Genomic DNA, 17,193 nt, shown 5'->3' with positions numbered 1-17,193 from the left:
ATCCCTGGTACTGCATAGGTTTCCTGAGAAATGCCAGGAGTGATTCCTGAGCACAGAGCCCCTGAGCACTACAATGGCCCCCAAAATAACCAACAAAAATAGACTCTAAGTAGAGGCATTTAAGCAAAAGTAGAAAAAAGGCTCTGATCTTTTACATTACAGCTAACCTGACTTTAGCACCACATATGATCTCCTGAGCATTGCCAAGAGTTAAGCCCTAAGTAGCTGGGTATTACCCTTAAACAAACAAAATCAAAACAAACAAAACTATAAAATTACAGTACTCCTATTCCAAATGTCTCTTGTTTTTAACCTGAGGGTTCAAACCCCTAAGCTAACAAATTCCAGGATGTGAAGGAACTGTATCATCTTTGAAGATAATTCCCTACTTCATGCATACTTAAAACCCTCCTAAGAGCCTTCTACCTGTAAGTGTCTTACAACCAAGGCATTATTTAATGTGATATTCCCAGTACCTGGACAAGTGTTTAGTACAGACAGGTACTTGGAACATATTAGCAAACAGAAGAGATCATAAAAGTGCTCCTTACTTTTAAGGGCAGACAAATGTTTATTCCTTTACATATACAATATGTGAGGGAAATAAGCCAACTGAATTATATTCCAGATGATCCTTTCTCTTTTGATTCTCTGAGATTTCTATTCTTTCATCAAATATATACATTTAAAAAATAAAGTGAAGAGAAATTGGTATTATTTCTAATGTAATTGTCTCTTAATTTTATCTTATTTGAGAGCCCAGCAAGCTACCCAGAGCATCCCGCCCGCACGGCAGGGCCTGGCAAGTGACTGTGGCGTATTCAATATGCCAAAAATAAATAAAAAATAAAACAGTAACAACAAGTCTCATAATGGAAACATTACTGGTGGCCACTCGAGCAAATCAATGAACAACAGGCCGACAATGCTACAGTGCTACAGAGCAAGTAAATTTGAGCAAGTTTGAGCAAGGGCAAGTGAACTGTCTTCAAGATGACAGCTCACTGCACATCTGAAGGGGAAAAAAGAACTGAATTCATCATAGAGCATTTGCTTTGCATGTGGCTGACTTAGGTTCAATCCCCAGCACACCATATGATCCCCCCAAATCTCACCAGGAGTGATCCCTAAACACAGAGCCAGGAGGAAGCCCTGAGCACAGCTTGGCGTGGACCACAAAACAAAACACTGAATTCTAAGTCAGTGCCAGGGTGATAGGAAATAATGTGACATGTCAGAGTGACATGAGACAGTGTGAGCTTTCATGTTCTGTGGCCAGAGATAATTGAGTGACATCAAATACTGTGAGCAAAGTCTGCTCCTAGGGCTGCAGGTACATACCGATGTGTGTGGTTCTTAAGATTGTGTTCTTTCATAGACTTTTGAGTGTTGTTAGTTTTTCATAAGGTTTCTTGAATTTAAGTCTGTCAGAATGTGCATTTCAGATGGAATCGTAGAGATATCTGCATTTTGGTTGATGAACTCAACTCTGGGACAAGTACAGGTTTTTTACATATACCTTTTTAAAAATGGAGCTTAAGTTACTCTGGTTTTTTATAAAAACACTAAACTCAACTTTGTTAATTATTCAAAATTGTTTTGTGAACAATGAAGCTGGTAAAAAGTTTAAAATGGCAAATAGACTTAGAAGCACTACAACAAAATCTACTACAATATCCACAAACATCGAGAAGCAAGCAAATGTCTAGACACTTTCTGGACATTTCTACACGCTTCAACATCACAATGAGGATTTACATTAGAATATCAAACTCCTTTCTGGACTTCTGCTGATTGTGGGAAAGTGAAGAATATAAGAGATGATCAAGTATGTGTTTTCAGGAAGCCAAAAATTTGAATAAAAAATTGAAAACTCTTTTCGATGATTTAGATATTGTCAAATATCCACATTTCATGTTAAAACAAAAACTTCTACCATTTACTTCTCATTCTTTAAATCACACCAGGAAGCTGGAGTACATCTGCCTATGTTTTTCCTTTATATTTCCGATGGTGACAAGCAGAATACTTTAAATGTACTAGGCACGAGATACAGAGTTCATTATTTCTACTCAGAAGAAATTTTACAAAGGAAATCAAAATCAAGGCTCCCCAATACATCAGTTTCTAAAGACAAGTTTGAAGCAGCAACTACAGCTGGCTATATTTCTTGCTTCTTTGGAGCAGTTACAGGAGTTGAAAAGTGGAGTTTCAAATAGTCATTCAAATAACCAAAAGCCACATGCCAGAGGCATGCTGAGTACTCAGGAAAGCACATTCTTTACTGTTGGGGTGCATTTCATTTGGCAAATTAAATAAAGGGTAATGGCTCTTTGAATGACTTCATTAGTTCAAGAGACTAGTCTTAGTCTTCATCATTAGCAATACTCAACTTAAATGTCCTTAAATAGTTTGCACCTGACTTCAGTTTTGAGGACTACAAACAACTTTAAATATTTCTCTTAACCTCACTAGTCATTCCTTCTCAGGCTCGTTCAGTGGCTCCTTATTGCTTCCTGAATGTTTTTGGTTCTATCTGGTGACTACCATCCTCCTCCATCTAATCTCACTATTATGCTTTTATAGTCTCAACTTTAACTACCGTTCTGTATGTTGAGGGCTTCCTGGATCTAAAACTCCAGCTGTTCTTCTTCCCCAATTCCATTGTTGGCACTTGTCATCTCCACTTTGGTATCTGGCCTCACAACCAATCATGAACTCCTTATGTTTCTCCAGTGCCTGTTCTGCTAAGTCTTCCCCATTCTTGTTACTAACAAATCGGTCCCATCAATTGTTGAGGTCAGAAATCATAAGTAATCTTGGCTCATTTCTTCATTCACACACGATTTCAGTTCATCAGGAAATTATGTTTGTCACATCTTCAAAACATTTTCCAAATCCCATTATTCTTCTTACTTCCATTGCTATGATACTACTACAAATTATCACTGCCACATACCTAATTACAGAATACCCTTATAACTGGTCTCACTGCTTCCACCTGTCTATAATCTAATCTCAGTTGAACAGCTGGACACTTTTTTAAATATGAAATCATAGCAAGCTTGGGCTGGAGCAATAGCACAGTGGGTAGGGCATTTGCCTTGCATACGGCCGACCCAGGTTCGATTCCCAGCATCCCATATGGTCCCCCGAGAACCACCAGGAGTGATTAATGAGTGTATGAAACAGGAGTAACTCCTGTGCATTGCTGGGTGTGACCCAGAAAAGCCAAAAAAAAAAAAAAAAGAAAAGAAAATCATACCAAACTCACCAACAGTAAAAGTAACTTCTACTCTTTCACCCACTGTAACAGTTCAAGACATTATAATGCTATCCAATTCTGTTCTCATAATTCTGATCATGTCACCCCTTATTACTCGGATGGATGTCATATAGGATGCTCCTCTGTCCCTGGCATAAGCTTAGAATATTCCTCTACCAGGATCTTTTCAAAGGCCAAACCTTCTACCTAAAACCCTTTTCCCAGACAGGTGTCCATCTTCAAGTTTTTGTTTCAAGGGTCTTTGATCCAATATCCAAAATCCTGACCACCACATAGGAAACTAGGTACTTACCCTTCCACTCCACCCCACTGCCCTATCACTCTTCATTCTTCTTACTCTCCTTCTCTCCATACCACTATATAATTTATTCATTTGTATTTGTTTGTATATCATCTTTCTTCCCACTGAAGTCAGGAGCTTTTGGTTTGTTTTCTTCACCGCTGTTGATGTTCAATGAATATTTATTAATGGAATGAATAAAAGAAAATTATCTGGGTTCCTCTTATAAAACATTTATGTTAGGACTCAGGAGACGGATCAAGGACTAGATTACATGCTTTGCATGCTGGAGCTTTGGGTTTAATCCAGGCATCTCATGGTTTCCCAAGTACTGCTGAGAGCAAAACCCGAGCACCAAGCAAGAAATATACCCCCCAGCTTCAGCTACAGAAGGCACCCCCGCACACACACAAAAGTTTGACTAGTAATATAAAGAATCCTAGTAAAACCTGATTATAGTATGATTTTATAGGAAGTAGATTTGTTTATGGGAAATGCTTCAGGTAGCTTTGTAAAGATATGAAAGGTCGGACAAGAGTAGAAGAGTATTTCAAAAAACACATCAAGCTTGTCAGTAGAGAGGCAAAAGTAACTTCTACTACTTTTTAACCTAATGCTAACTTTAATGTTTTAAAATATTTGACTGCATTTTGGGGTTTAGAAAATCATTTTCATGTAAGTTTTCATTAGGTACTTTGTATGTCTCATGAAACAAGATCAGTGGACTCTAAAAATTTAATTCAAGAAATATTTAGAGGGCCAGAGATACAGTATAGGCATTTGCATTGCATGCAGCTGACCCAAATTCAATCTCTGGTACCCCATGGCTCCCACACATGATGGGAGAGGCCCTTGAGCACAGAGCCAGAGTAACCCCCAAGCACTACCAAGTGTGACCCCCAAACAAAAGGAAGTTTTTGGAGATTATTGATTCTGTGTTTAGTTTAGCACCATCACAACTCTGAAGAATACAGCAAAGAAAAGATCTTTATCAACAAATGATTAAGGCTCTGGGAAAGGGAAGGACATGGGACAAACACAAAGCTATCTACAATCTGGTAACTAGGATATGGTCAGTATCAAAGGAAAACAAAGTAATCTGAGCTAATTCTCAGAGTAATTTAGAATTAGCCACACATTTGAAAAAAAAAAAGTGTTTGAGAGGACCACAGAATAACTCAATGTTCCTAAGAGTAACACCTGCCCTAGAGGTGTCCTGACCTGCAGAGTTCGGATCCCTGGCTCCACAACCAAAAAGGTAAGCATGACATCCAAATGGGAGGTCAGGGGGCCTTGGCCCCTCTTCAGGTTTTCCTACTACAAGTGGGTTTGGATTATTTATTTTGTAGGAGAACTTAAGTGGAAAAGCACATGCCTAGCATTTAGGAGGCACTGAGTTCAATCTCAGCATCCCGCTGCCCCCATATGTTACTCTAGCATGGCCAGATGTGGCTCCTGCCACAATAGAAATAAATTTAAATGAATGCAAAATTTAAAAATATTTTAAAAAATAACTTAGTAACTCAAGAAAATAAGAAGAAAAAATATGGCCAGATATGGCTCAGTTCAAAGGATGTAAAGAAATATATACAAATATATACAATGTGGGAGCTCCTGTGTTTAATCTCAACACCACCAAGAAAGGGAGAATAAAAGAAATTATTAATTTTATAGTAGTGAGTTTGGAGGATAAAGTTGGGTGAAATGTAATAAGGAAAACACACTATACCTACCAGGCATTCAAGAGTAACTCAAGCATATTTGAAGTGAAACAATGCGCTTTTATTTGCACTTCTTAATTTTTTTGTTAAGATACACTGGTTTGCAATGCCATATTCATACCCTGATAAATGAATATACCACACCACACCAACCTCCACCAAACTTCTTGTATCATTTTACCGCTGCTCTCATTCATGTGGCCCACTTTTATACATCCTAACACTGTATAAAAATTAAGTCGCAAAGATATTCAAATATGGACTTAAGTACAATTTTCTCAAATGTGTTTCTTTCTGAAAAATCAATTTTTATGGCTGGGTGATGTGTGTGCCATATTCAGCAGTGCTCACGGCTTACTCCCGGCTCTGTGCTTAGGAGAGTGGTGCACATGAGACATTATGTGGTGCTGGCGATCAAATCCGGGTCAGCTGTATGGATTGCAATCACCTGAACCCCCTGAACTATCTCTCTGATCCCTTAGAAATGTATTTTATTACATAAATAAACTTGGTGCAAATGAGTAAATCAGTTTGAGTAAAAGAAATGGGATGGGGGGGGGGGCTGAAGCAAAAGTACAGTGGGTAGGGTGTTTGCCTTGCATGCGGCCGACCCGTGTTCGATTCCCAGCATCCCATACGGTCCCCTGAGCACCTCCAGGAGTAATTCCTGCGTGCAAAGCCAGGAGTAACCCCTGTACATCACTGGGTGTGACCCAAAAAGCAAAAAAAAAAAAAGGGGGGGGCTGAGCACGGTGCTCAACAGTTAAGTATGGCTCTGCATACATGACACCTAGATCCACACTCCAACACAGTACACACAGCTTTAAATTTTTTTCAAGTTATAATGGCACCTTTTTGATACTGCTTAAATATTTTAAATTCCTTCAGCAGCACTGAAAGACAGAAAAACAGAAGTCTTATCTCTAAGATATTAAGAGATTAAGAGATTAAAAAAAGAATAATTTGAAAAATAATCAGAATCTGAAAGAACGACAAATGTCATTTAAAAGCAGCTGTACTAAATCTATTTTTCTTTGGCTGAAGTACTAACATTTTTCATGTATTCTGAGTTGGGACTGAACAAAAGCAATCCCACCAGAAAAAAAAAATCTCCTTTTCCCTAGATTAGCACTCAGACAAAGGGTGAAGAAAATTATTGGTTCAGTTGGATTTGGGGATTTTTTTTATGCAGTGCAAAATACTGAATCCAGGGCCTCACTCATGCAAGGTGACTGCATTATCACTGAGTCACATCCCTGGCCCAGTATTCCAACTTTTACTAGCATATGTCATTTTTCTTTACAACTCAAGGACTAACATTAGTGTTTTTAGAGTATGAACTGTTGTTCTCATTTTGTCTGCTTGTTGCCATTTGAAACACTAACTAACCTTAAAAACATTTTTCCTTTTAACCTGAAGATTCATAATTTATGCATTTCAAATAATTTTATTCCCCCCCCCCCCACTTAAAGCTGTAATGTTATAAAAACCCGGAAACCCTTTAACCTTGGGAAAAATGTATTATTTCCCAGGTGAAATACCAGGTGATGATGATGGAGTATTAAAGTTGGTACTCAAATTTAAACTATCTTTTTCTCCCCATAGAGTGTTGATTTTTAAAAATTTGATAATTAGTTTCTTTCACCAACTTCATGACCAAATTTCAGAGATATTAAAGTGTATCAGTGCCACTAAGAACACACATAAGCTGGTATAATTCTGATGCTTCATGCTATTATCCCCCCTCAAAGCAACCAAAGGTATAAGAAAAAATTTCAAAGAAAAAAAAAACAAGAGCAAACTTGGAGATCAGAGTCATAGTACAGTAGGTAGAGTGTTTTGACTTGCATGCGGCCAAACTGGGTTTAATCTCCAGCATCCCATATGGTCCCCCAGTCACTGCCAGGAGTGATTCCTAGGTGCAAAGCCAGAAGTTACCCCTAAGCATCGCTGAGTGTGGTACAAAAACGAACTAACAAAAAATACCAAAAACAAAAAAGCAAACTTGGCAAACTTTTGGATTAAAAAATTTAAAAGAAAACAATAATAAGATTTCCGAAAACCCTTCTCCTTTTAAGACAGGTGATTAGGCAACATTCTTTGCTCTTCTCCTTCCCTTTTCCTCTAGAACCAATGACCAGGGTCTCACACCAGCCTGACCTCCTGTTTGCACACCTGAACAGGATGCTTTGCTCATGATCTCACATCTGGCTGTGGCACTCGAAACCCAGGGAGGCATACTGTAAGGGAGGGGTCACACTAGCTATATGTGCTGGTGGCAGGGTCTGCCAGGAGTGTCTATGTTGTTCCCACACTTAATGGCCAGGTGCTCACTCACACCTGGCTGTGCACAAAAACTGTCACACTGCTGCAGAAGCAGGGGGCCCCAACAGGAGAGCACACATAGGATACTCCAGGTATCAAATCTATGTCCTCACACTTGCTTTGAAACGTTACATATTTGGAAGCAAGGCAGATAGTTCAAGCAAGCAAATGCAGGAGCCCCAGAATTGGTAACTCAAAACCCAGAATTTAGCAAGTAAACTCCATGATCCACAATCTAAAAAAAAATAAACAAAATTTATTTTAACACATTGGCGCCAGCACTGCGGATTGTGTTTATTAAGCCACAACCAAGCCACATCCACTGGTGGCATGCATAGTTGTTAACATGGTACTTATCTGATCTTTCTAAATTTCTCACAAATCTTACTAAATTTAATTCTTTAAGTTGTTTCTCTTTATTTGCCAAAATATTTTCAATCAAAATTATTTTTAAAATGAGCTGAAGAGATAGTATAGCAGGTGAAATACTTGCCTTGCATTCTGCCACCCTGGATTCAGCCTCTAACACCACATATGGTCCCCAGAGAACTGCCAGGAGTGATCCCCGAACCCAGAGACAGGAATAAGGCCTGAGCATCACCCAGGTGTGCCCCCCCCCAACAATATTAAAATTATCTAAAAATAAGATACAAAAATCAAACAAAAATAAATAGTAGTGGCTCTTTATATTTCTATCCCAAATAATATCAAAAAGACCCATGAGATTTCTCTATTTCCTAATGCAAGTATACCTGCTTCATCCTGCCACCTTCTCCAAACCATAAAGATTCCCCTGCTTATTAAATTTTCTAACACCTAACTTAGCCCTTTCCACATATTATAACTAATTTTTCTGAAGTATGAAGCTATGTCTTCACTGAATAGGAATTAGCCTTTTACAAGTTTATTATTTCCCAGAGTTCTCAGACATAAAAAGCAAATGTTCATTGAATAAAGAACTCAGTTGTCATAGAGAACAGCTTGCACACTTAAAAAAAAAAGAAGCTTCAGAAAAGATATAAATTTCAAATCAGTTGGATTCAATGCCATATTGCTGGATGAAAGATAATGCCTTGCACACAGCAGGCATTTTTATTTTCTTTACCTAATGTGTTCTGGTGAAATCATTCTCTTTCTTATAACACCATGAAGGTGTATAAGCAGACTGTAACTTCTTTTTTTCATGTATCTATCAACTGTTTATATTCACTAGGCTTACAACGTTGATCACTACAAGGAATCCTAAACATTAATGTCAATTCATAAATAACAACACCAATTACACCTTTGGATGGTGATCAAATGTCCATGACTGGGACTGGTGAGATAGTACAGTGGGTAGGGCGGTGGCCTTGTACACAACCGGCCCTAGTTCCAGCCCCAGAGCACCACCAGAGCTAGGAATAACACCTGTGCATTGCTAGGTTTGGCCCAAAAACAGGAAAAGGAAAGAAAAAAATTCATGACAGTTCAGGAAATGTTCCTCCAACCTATTTTAACAACAAGCTCTGTACTGATCATGAATTGTGCTCTAACCTCAGGCTTATTAATTACAAGGCCATCTGAACATGTGGAGTCCCAAGTTCCTCTGAAGAAAACACTTATATGCAAGAGCAATGCAGCTTAACACAGGATATGGCCTTTACCCCCGCCACTCCCACAGGCAATCCTGGTTTCACTCAGAGTGAGAAATGATCTCAGAACAAATCCTGCAATTTGGGGCACATGTTATGATTAGTTACCCAGGTAGGATTAGACCCTGCAAAGAAATAAGACCCTCATCTTCAATTCACACCCAACAACTTCATAGGATCTAGTTTTAAGCCTTATGAAAGGGACCAGATAAATTTAAGTCAGGGTTCCTTAAATTTTTTCCAGTAGCAATTTTTTTTCACCAGAGAAATGCAGCGTGGACAAATGGGGCCAGAATCATCTCAGATTCATTATGTAGTTGATTCTAAATTAATTTTTGGTTGTTACACATCCAGGAAGCTTTTAGTGTAGCCAATTTGTTTTTGTAACCCCCATATTGAATTACACAACCCCACATGGGATAGTGACCACAATTTAGAGGGCTAGAATCTAAACACTATCTATTTAAAAACCTGTTTTAATGTTAGCCTTTCATTTACCTCCAATTAAAACTGCTGAACATATTTAAATTTGCTCACCATACGTAAGTAGTCACTAATTTGGGGAAATATCCTTTGGTCTGCCCTTTAAAATAGCTTATCATTTTTACAATGCTGTGGAAGGCAAATTAACTACGTTCTTTGTATCACTGTTAACATCAATAGAATATGCTTTTAAGGTGAATAATTGAGAATAGATATATTTTAATGTTAGCATCATCTTTCTCCTTGCTTTCCTAATATACTGCAAATGTAATGAGCAATGATACATCTTAAAACAATAAATTTAGATGCAAAATAACTTACCTTTCACATATGTAGCCTACATTATAAGCATATATAATCCTAGTCGTAGATGATTTATTTACATGTATGCATGTTTTATGTATGTAAAATATGCATGCATTATAAGTACATAAAACATAATTGCATAAATAAAGAACATACAGTCGATTATGTATGTTTTGCAAGCGTTTACTGTGCAGATGCTGACACTCTAAGATTAAGTGTCTGGTGAACAGGTGACTAAAAATCATGAGGGTGGGGATACAGTAGGGCAGAAGTCAGGATCATCACGTGGGGATTGGGACGTTCTAAGCATTCAGCAATAAGAAAAAATACCTGGAGATATAGTCAGCATTTACTTAATAAACAATGTGATAAGCATGCTTCGGGTGAGACAAGGTGGAGTTTGATCTGAAACTCGACGTGGATCTCCTATTACAAGGAGTGATGTCATCAGGTTTTTCAGATTTTTCGCTCTAAGTCTATCATGAGTGACCATGTTGATTAGATCCCTATTGACTAGCCGGAGAAGCCGACTTTATTCCAGTTTTCAAAGCTCTTCAGTCTTGCATTCACACAAAGGAACAGCGACGGGTAAAATAAGCCAGCCTCTCTATTGGTGGCCGCGGTCGCCTCTCCGTTCCAGGCGTGTAACCTAAGCTTGCACAGATGGCCTGGCCCTCTGCTAATGCGGGGAAGCTGGGTTTGTTTTCAGGGTGGGTGCTGGAAAACGCCAGGTGTATTTATAGACCGGATCAAGAACGAGGATGGAGGAATGATGACAGAAGAGGAAGTTTCTTCCCTTTGGTAAGGAAAGCCTGTAGGAAAGATCTGGATGGCTGAGATGCCATTTCTGACACGCTGGGCTCCCAGCTAGGTAAACTTGTTAAAAATCCACCCCCCCCCCACCCCCTTTGGGTATACAGCCGGCAGACAAACGAAAATCGTGTAGGTAAAACCGGGGACCAAGTCGGCGATCAGTAACGAGCAACCTGCCCTTCCATCCTCCGGCTCCCCCAGAATCTCACCTCTGAAGCCACAAAGACAAGGCTGCAGCGTGAAAACCAAAAGGCCCGAGCTGCATGCTCAGCAGAGGCGACTTGAGTGGAAGCTCCCTTATTTACCCGAGCACGTCGCTTTAAAAGGCTCTGGGCTATTGATTAAGAGGGGAGACACATGTAAAAAGCATCAGCCAAGGGTAAACGCTGCGGGAAGGAGGGGAGGCGTCCCTTTATGTAACCACTAAACAAACTTCGGAAGCTGCGGATTTCCTGTGCACCCACTCCGCGACCTCAATTAAAATCACAAAAGCACGTAGCGCGGGGACCCACACAGCCCATCTGCCGCAGCCCGGGCCAATTCCACATCGAGCTATTTTGCATAACTGTCCTCAATCCCCAGGCGGCTCTGCTGCCACCAAACCCGCTCCATATGGGTTTGGAAGCCTGGAGAGAGAACGGGGATGGCAAAGTGGGTAGGTCTGATAACAGAACCGAGAAAACAAGGCGGTGATGAGGGGGCGGGGTGGAGCAAGGTGGCAGAGACGCGACCGGCGAGCCAGAAAGACGGCGGCTTAACAATGAGGGAAAGGCAAGAAGAGACTGCGACAAGCCAGCACCGACCCCGGGTCCCCAGCGGGAGCTGAAGGCGAGGCCGGGGGCGTGCAGAAGCGTGGGAAGAGCGGAAAAGGGCTGGAGATGAAGTGAGACCATCTGATCAGGCAGGGACGCCCGAGGAGCACAGGAGCAGGTGCAAAAGCCTCGTGCGGGAACAAACGGGCTCGGGATACTCACGGTGTAGAGCAGGTTGAGCGCGCACAGGCAGTTCTTGGAACACGCGAAGCCCCCGCAAACCATCTTGGCGGCTGCAGGTGAATGTGGCTCCGACGGAGCCTTCCGCTCAGCCTCTTTGTCCTTGCCTTTGCAGGGGGGTTGACCGAGGCGAGGCGCCGGCACACACACGCGGGCCGGGAGGGTGCGGGTCTGGGGTTGCAGCCCGCGGCGACTGGGACCCGCTCTCTGGAACCTGCGGCGGCCGCTGCTCGCGCACCCGCCGGAGCCCCGCCCAGCCTCCCTGCTCGCCCCGTGCGCCGATTGGCCACCGGTGGGGAACAAAGGTAGAAATATGCAAATAAATGCGCTCAGCCAGCCGGGAGCGGGGAGGGGCGGGGCGGGGCGGGGCGGGGCGGGCGGCCCGGGGGCGAGCGCGGGGAGCTGGGGATGTGGGGGAGGGAGCCTGAGGTGTGGGCCCGAGGCCGTGGCCTCTCAGTGGTTTCCAGGGAAGCAGGTGAGAAGGGGGCGGGGCTCGGCGGAGCTCCGCGCCCGCCCAGAGAAACACGACAGCATCGCTCTGCTCTTGGCCCGGGCGGATGACGTGGCACCATTTTGCATGAGATTTTAAAATTTAGCAGCTGGCCTCGTTGGAAGGAAGGAAGGAATGCAACAATAGAGTGAATGTAAAAGATTGAAAACGACATGCATGGGGTGACCGGAGTGGAGAGGAGCAGGGAAGGAAGGAAATGAGTGAAAGAATGTTAAGGCGAGAATGAAACCTAAGGCAGTCCAGAAACTATGGAAAGCACCTGGTCTTTGTGATTCTCGTCTAAATCAGATCTCTCTATAGGGTTTTGAAAAATACTAATAAACTGTATTCATGCAAGCATGCAAAAGAAGATCAAGAGAAAGTATTTTGTTCCCCAAATCCAAATGTCTTTTTACAAATAAGAACTATTAAAATTTTTAATGATGTCCATGCTCACCTCAGTTACTTATCACTTTACTGAGTGTCTACTACAGAAATGCATTAGATTCTTCGCCTGTAAGTTGAAATAGTAACAATAAGTCAATATGTTTTATATGTTGTCTGGCACTGAGTAAGAGCTCACTAAAAGTCACTAGTGGTAGATCAAACAGGTTTTGAACACTTATTGATAACCGGACACTAAGTTAAGACAATAAAGAACTGGTTAATTTCATCATACTATTTTGTTATTTGTTTTGTTTGGGGGTGTCACACCGCAGTGTGCTCAGGTATCACTTCTGGTAGGGCTCAGGGGAACATATGTGGTATAAGGGATTGAATTGTAGTTGGCTGCCTGCAAGGCAAGAATCTTACCCCCTTTATTATTTCTCCAATCCTTCATTTTGTGAGGGGCATAATTTGTTTTTGTGAGGGGCATACTCTGCGGTGATCTCAGGCTATTCTTGGCTCTGTGTACAGGAGTGACCCTTGAAAGTTTCCTGTACCAAATATGGTGCCCTGGATTCCAGTTCCTGGACAGAAAAATGCAAGGCAAAAGCTTTAACCACTATACTATCTCTCTAGTCCTATTTCATCGTATTTTCTGCCAGAAAAGACCCTTTCAAAAAATAAGAAAGAAAGAAAATTTCAGAAACCAAAAAAAAAAAAAATAGTACAATTGGACAGGACTCCTGACTTGCATGCAGCTTATCCAGGTTTGATCCACAGGGCACCCCATGTAACACCCCTAACCCGGTCAGGAGTGATCCCAGAGTATAAAGCCAGGAGTAAGGACTGAGAACAGCTGGATCTGTCCTCTGCCCCCACACACACATTCAAAGAACTTCAGATAAATATGAACATATTTCATAAGTAACAGTTTATATCCAAAAGTAACAGTTATGGGTAGTCTGAATTTATCATTAGAAATAAATAATAAATCAAACAAAAACATACAGAAAATAAATATTATTCAAGTTGAGGGAAAGAATCACTACAAAGGGACATGAGGGAATTATCTGAGGTGATAAAAATATTTTATATATTTATAAAATATGTATTATGTGGTGGGCTGGAGCGATAGCACAATGGTAGGGCATTTGCCTTGCACACAGCCAACATGACCAACCCGAGTTCGATTTCTCCGCCCCTCTTGGAGAGCCTAGCAAGCTACTGAGAGTATCTCGCCCGCACGGCAGAGCCTGGCAAGTTACCCGTGATGTATTCGATATGCCAAACACAGTAACAAATGTCACAATGGAGACGTTACTGGGCCCACTCGAGCAAATCGATGAACAACGGGAGGACAGTGACCGTGACTCTTATTATGTGGTTACACATCTTTGTGTTTAAATGATGGAGAGTGAGATGTTAGAGTATTGTATACATAAAAACTTATCATTAAAAACATCAAAATTACAGTGCTTCAAACAAATAAATAAATAAAATGTGTCATAGACCCTGAAAAGAAAAATCACAGAAATTTATGCTGAAAAGAGTTAGCAGTAAATTTTTAATGGTTAGATCTATGAAAACGGTGAGCCTGTATTTTACCTCAATAAAGCTGATTTTAAAAATTATATGATGGCATATACCAAATATATGTTAAATAATGCATTGCAGCTAATTAAAATAATTTGTCTTTTTGGAAACCTGTGTTTCCTTTTCTAATATTTACTCACCTACTAAACCTCACCTCAGGTCACCAAGAAAATCCCATTGATTCTTTAGCTTCTGTATTCCACATTAACCTTTTATCTACACCCAGATGTGTTAAAAAAAAAAATCAATCTAGAAAATTACCCTTACAGGGGCTGGAGAGAGAGCACAGCGGGTAGGGCGTTTGCCTTGCACGTGGCCGACCAGGGTTCGATTCCCAGCATCCCATATGGTCCCCTGAGCACTGCCAGGAGTAACTCCTGAGTGCAGAGCCAGGAGTAACCCCTGTGCATAGCCAGGTGTGACCCAAAAATTAAAAAAAAGAAAGATTACTCTTACATTCAAATAATACATGGCTGCTCATATTCTTAAAATCAGAGAATTATTTAAGAATCAATAGGAAAATCTATTCTTCCTTGTCTCATTCAAGTAGTAACATTGTTACTATTTCAGTATTACTCAACCAATTATATCAACTCTACAATTAGTTACTTGCTAACAACACACTGACTCTCCCTATAGTTTGACCCCTTTTCTTTTATTCTGAGAAGCATCACCTATTGTGTGCCCAGTCAGAGGAAGATAGTACCTTCAAAAAACATAAATGAGAAAACTTTAGTAGACCCTGTTTTCAAAAGTGTGGACTCAATGAAAAGAGCCAATAAATGTGGTAGCACAGTGCAGAATTAGCAAGAGCAGGCAATTATGATTTCCCTTCAGTCTCAGGAGCAATTTAAAGGAGGATCTACAGAGTCAGGAAAGAACTGTAATTGTATGATGGCTGTCTGAAAGGAATCATGAACTTCACTGGGGGGGTCACAGAGGAGCGACTACAAAATGAGAAATAAAACAAAAAATCAGGCCAGAGAGAGTACAGGAGGTAAGGTCTTCGCTTGCCTTGTAACTGGACTGGCTTCAGTTCGAATCTTCAGCACTGCATATGGTGCACTAAGACTATAAGGTCTGATCCCTGAGCATAAATTCAGGGGTAAGCCTGAGCACTTTACTCAGTACAGGACCATTAGTCCCAAAGATTGTGGTCAGAAAAGGTTGTTCCCTCTCCAGTTATCTCAAGGTTCACATGCCTTCCCTGGGTACATGACAGTGACTAAAGATAGCTGAGTTCAGGACAAGAAGTTGAGAAAACATCTACAATACTATCTGGATCTTCTTTGGTTTGGGTTTTGTTTGTTTTTGTTTGGGAGGTGTGGGGGTGGGGAGAGGTCCACACCCAGAGGAGGTCTGGGCTCCCTCCTGGCTCTGCACTCAGAAAGCACTCCTGGCAAGGTTTAAGAGTCTACTGGGGGTGCCAGAGACCAAACCCCGGTCAACCGCGTGTAAGGCCAGCGCCTTACTTGCTATAATATCACTCCAGAGTAACTATCTGAATCTTAACCTAATCCAAGATGGTGATTGCCAATGGTAGGGAAAAACAGAAAAGAGAAACGTCTCTAGGGTGTACTGCAAGAGTCCTCCAAATCTAGAATAGGGAGAGATTGCACAAAGCCATAACTCAAGAGCAAAGAATATCCCCAGCAAGTCTTGCTTTGCAAAACTGTGTTCTCCCTTGGACACCTATCTTGCTTGCTCATCTGTTTGCTTTCCTATTTCCACTCAGGAAAAGCCTGTGTTCTCTTTTAAACACATACTTCTCTCTTTCTCTCACCTTACATCTTTCTAAATAAGTGTCAATAAAAACTCCCTTGCTTCACACACACACACACACACACCCACACACACACACCCACCCACCCACACACACACACGCACACACACACACACACACACACACACACACACTACACAGCATATATAATACATAAATTCCCAGAAAATTAAAAATACTGTAATACACAGAGAGTTCCAAGGCCTGAAATACCAGTGAATGAGCTTTTAAAAAGCACAAATAAAATAAAATTTCAGACCTCCTTCTATAGAAGAAAAGCCTTTAACCTCCAAGATATTTGAAGCCAATGCTGAACAGATAACAATACATCTAATATTACAGATAAGAATACAAATCTAGTTCAACCACAATGAAAATTAAGTAAAGTAAAGTAAAGGCCCTCCCGTTGATCATCAATTTGCTCAAGCAGGCCCAGTAACGTCTCCATTGGAGACTTTTGTTGTTACTGTGTTTGGCATATCGAATACGTCACGGGGAGCTTGCCAGGCTCTGCCGTGCGGGCGAGATACTCTCGGTAGCTTGCCAGGCTCTCCGAGAGGGGCGGAGGAATCGAACTCGGGTCAGCCATGTTGGCTGCGTGCAAGGCAAATGCCCTAACGCTGTGCTATCGCTCCAGCCCCTTAAAATTATACTTGCAGAGGTACTTATGATTAACAGTCTGTCAGATAAAGAATGTACCCATTATTTAGTTGTCTCTTTTATTTTTTATGCACACTGACACACAATTTTAAATAATTGAAATATTTGGATGATTAAGAAAATTTGACTTATGGTCAAAAAAAAAGTCATCAGAAGCAAAGTTAGAGGTCCTAAATATATATATATATGTACATATATTTATATACAGGTATATATATTAACACATATATGTTAAAGGTTTTTATGAAAAACATAAAGGAATATATGAGGAAATTCAAAAGAGAGATATATTTTTAGAAAAATTATTATAATAAAATGAAATGTACTCTCACAAATTTTAAAATGTGACAACTTACTGGCTGCAACAGAAGGGAAAATCAACTTGAAGCTAGAAAGATAAATTATGCAAGCTAAAATACGAAAATAAAAACTGTGAAAAA

General features: G+C 40.8%; 1 protein-coding gene across 1 annotated transcript in view; it reads right to left on the bottom strand.

The window, feature by feature from the left end:
• Window positions 1-12,002, bottom strand: part of TSPAN13 (tetraspanin 13) — a 35,813-nt gene extending 23,811 nt beyond the window's left edge. The window contains exon 1 of the mRNA XM_056118297.1: window positions 11,823-12,002. Coding sequence (XP_055974272.1) covers window positions 11,823-11,885 — 63 coding nt within the window. The 5' untranslated portion in view covers window positions 11,886-12,002. The remainder of the gene's footprint in view (window positions 1-11,822) is intronic.
• Window positions 12,003-17,193: the final 5,191 nt, after the last annotated feature.

Source organism: Sorex fumeus, unplaced genomic scaffold (assembly GCF_029834395.1).
Source record: "Sorex fumeus unplaced genomic scaffold, SorFum_2.1 ptg000037l, whole genome shotgun sequence".
NCBI classification, from domain to species: Eukaryota; Metazoa; Chordata; class Mammalia; order Eulipotyphla; family Soricidae; genus Sorex; species Sorex fumeus.
Note: the sequence above shows the minus strand (reverse complement) of the source record. Positions and strands in the feature narration are given on the sequence as shown.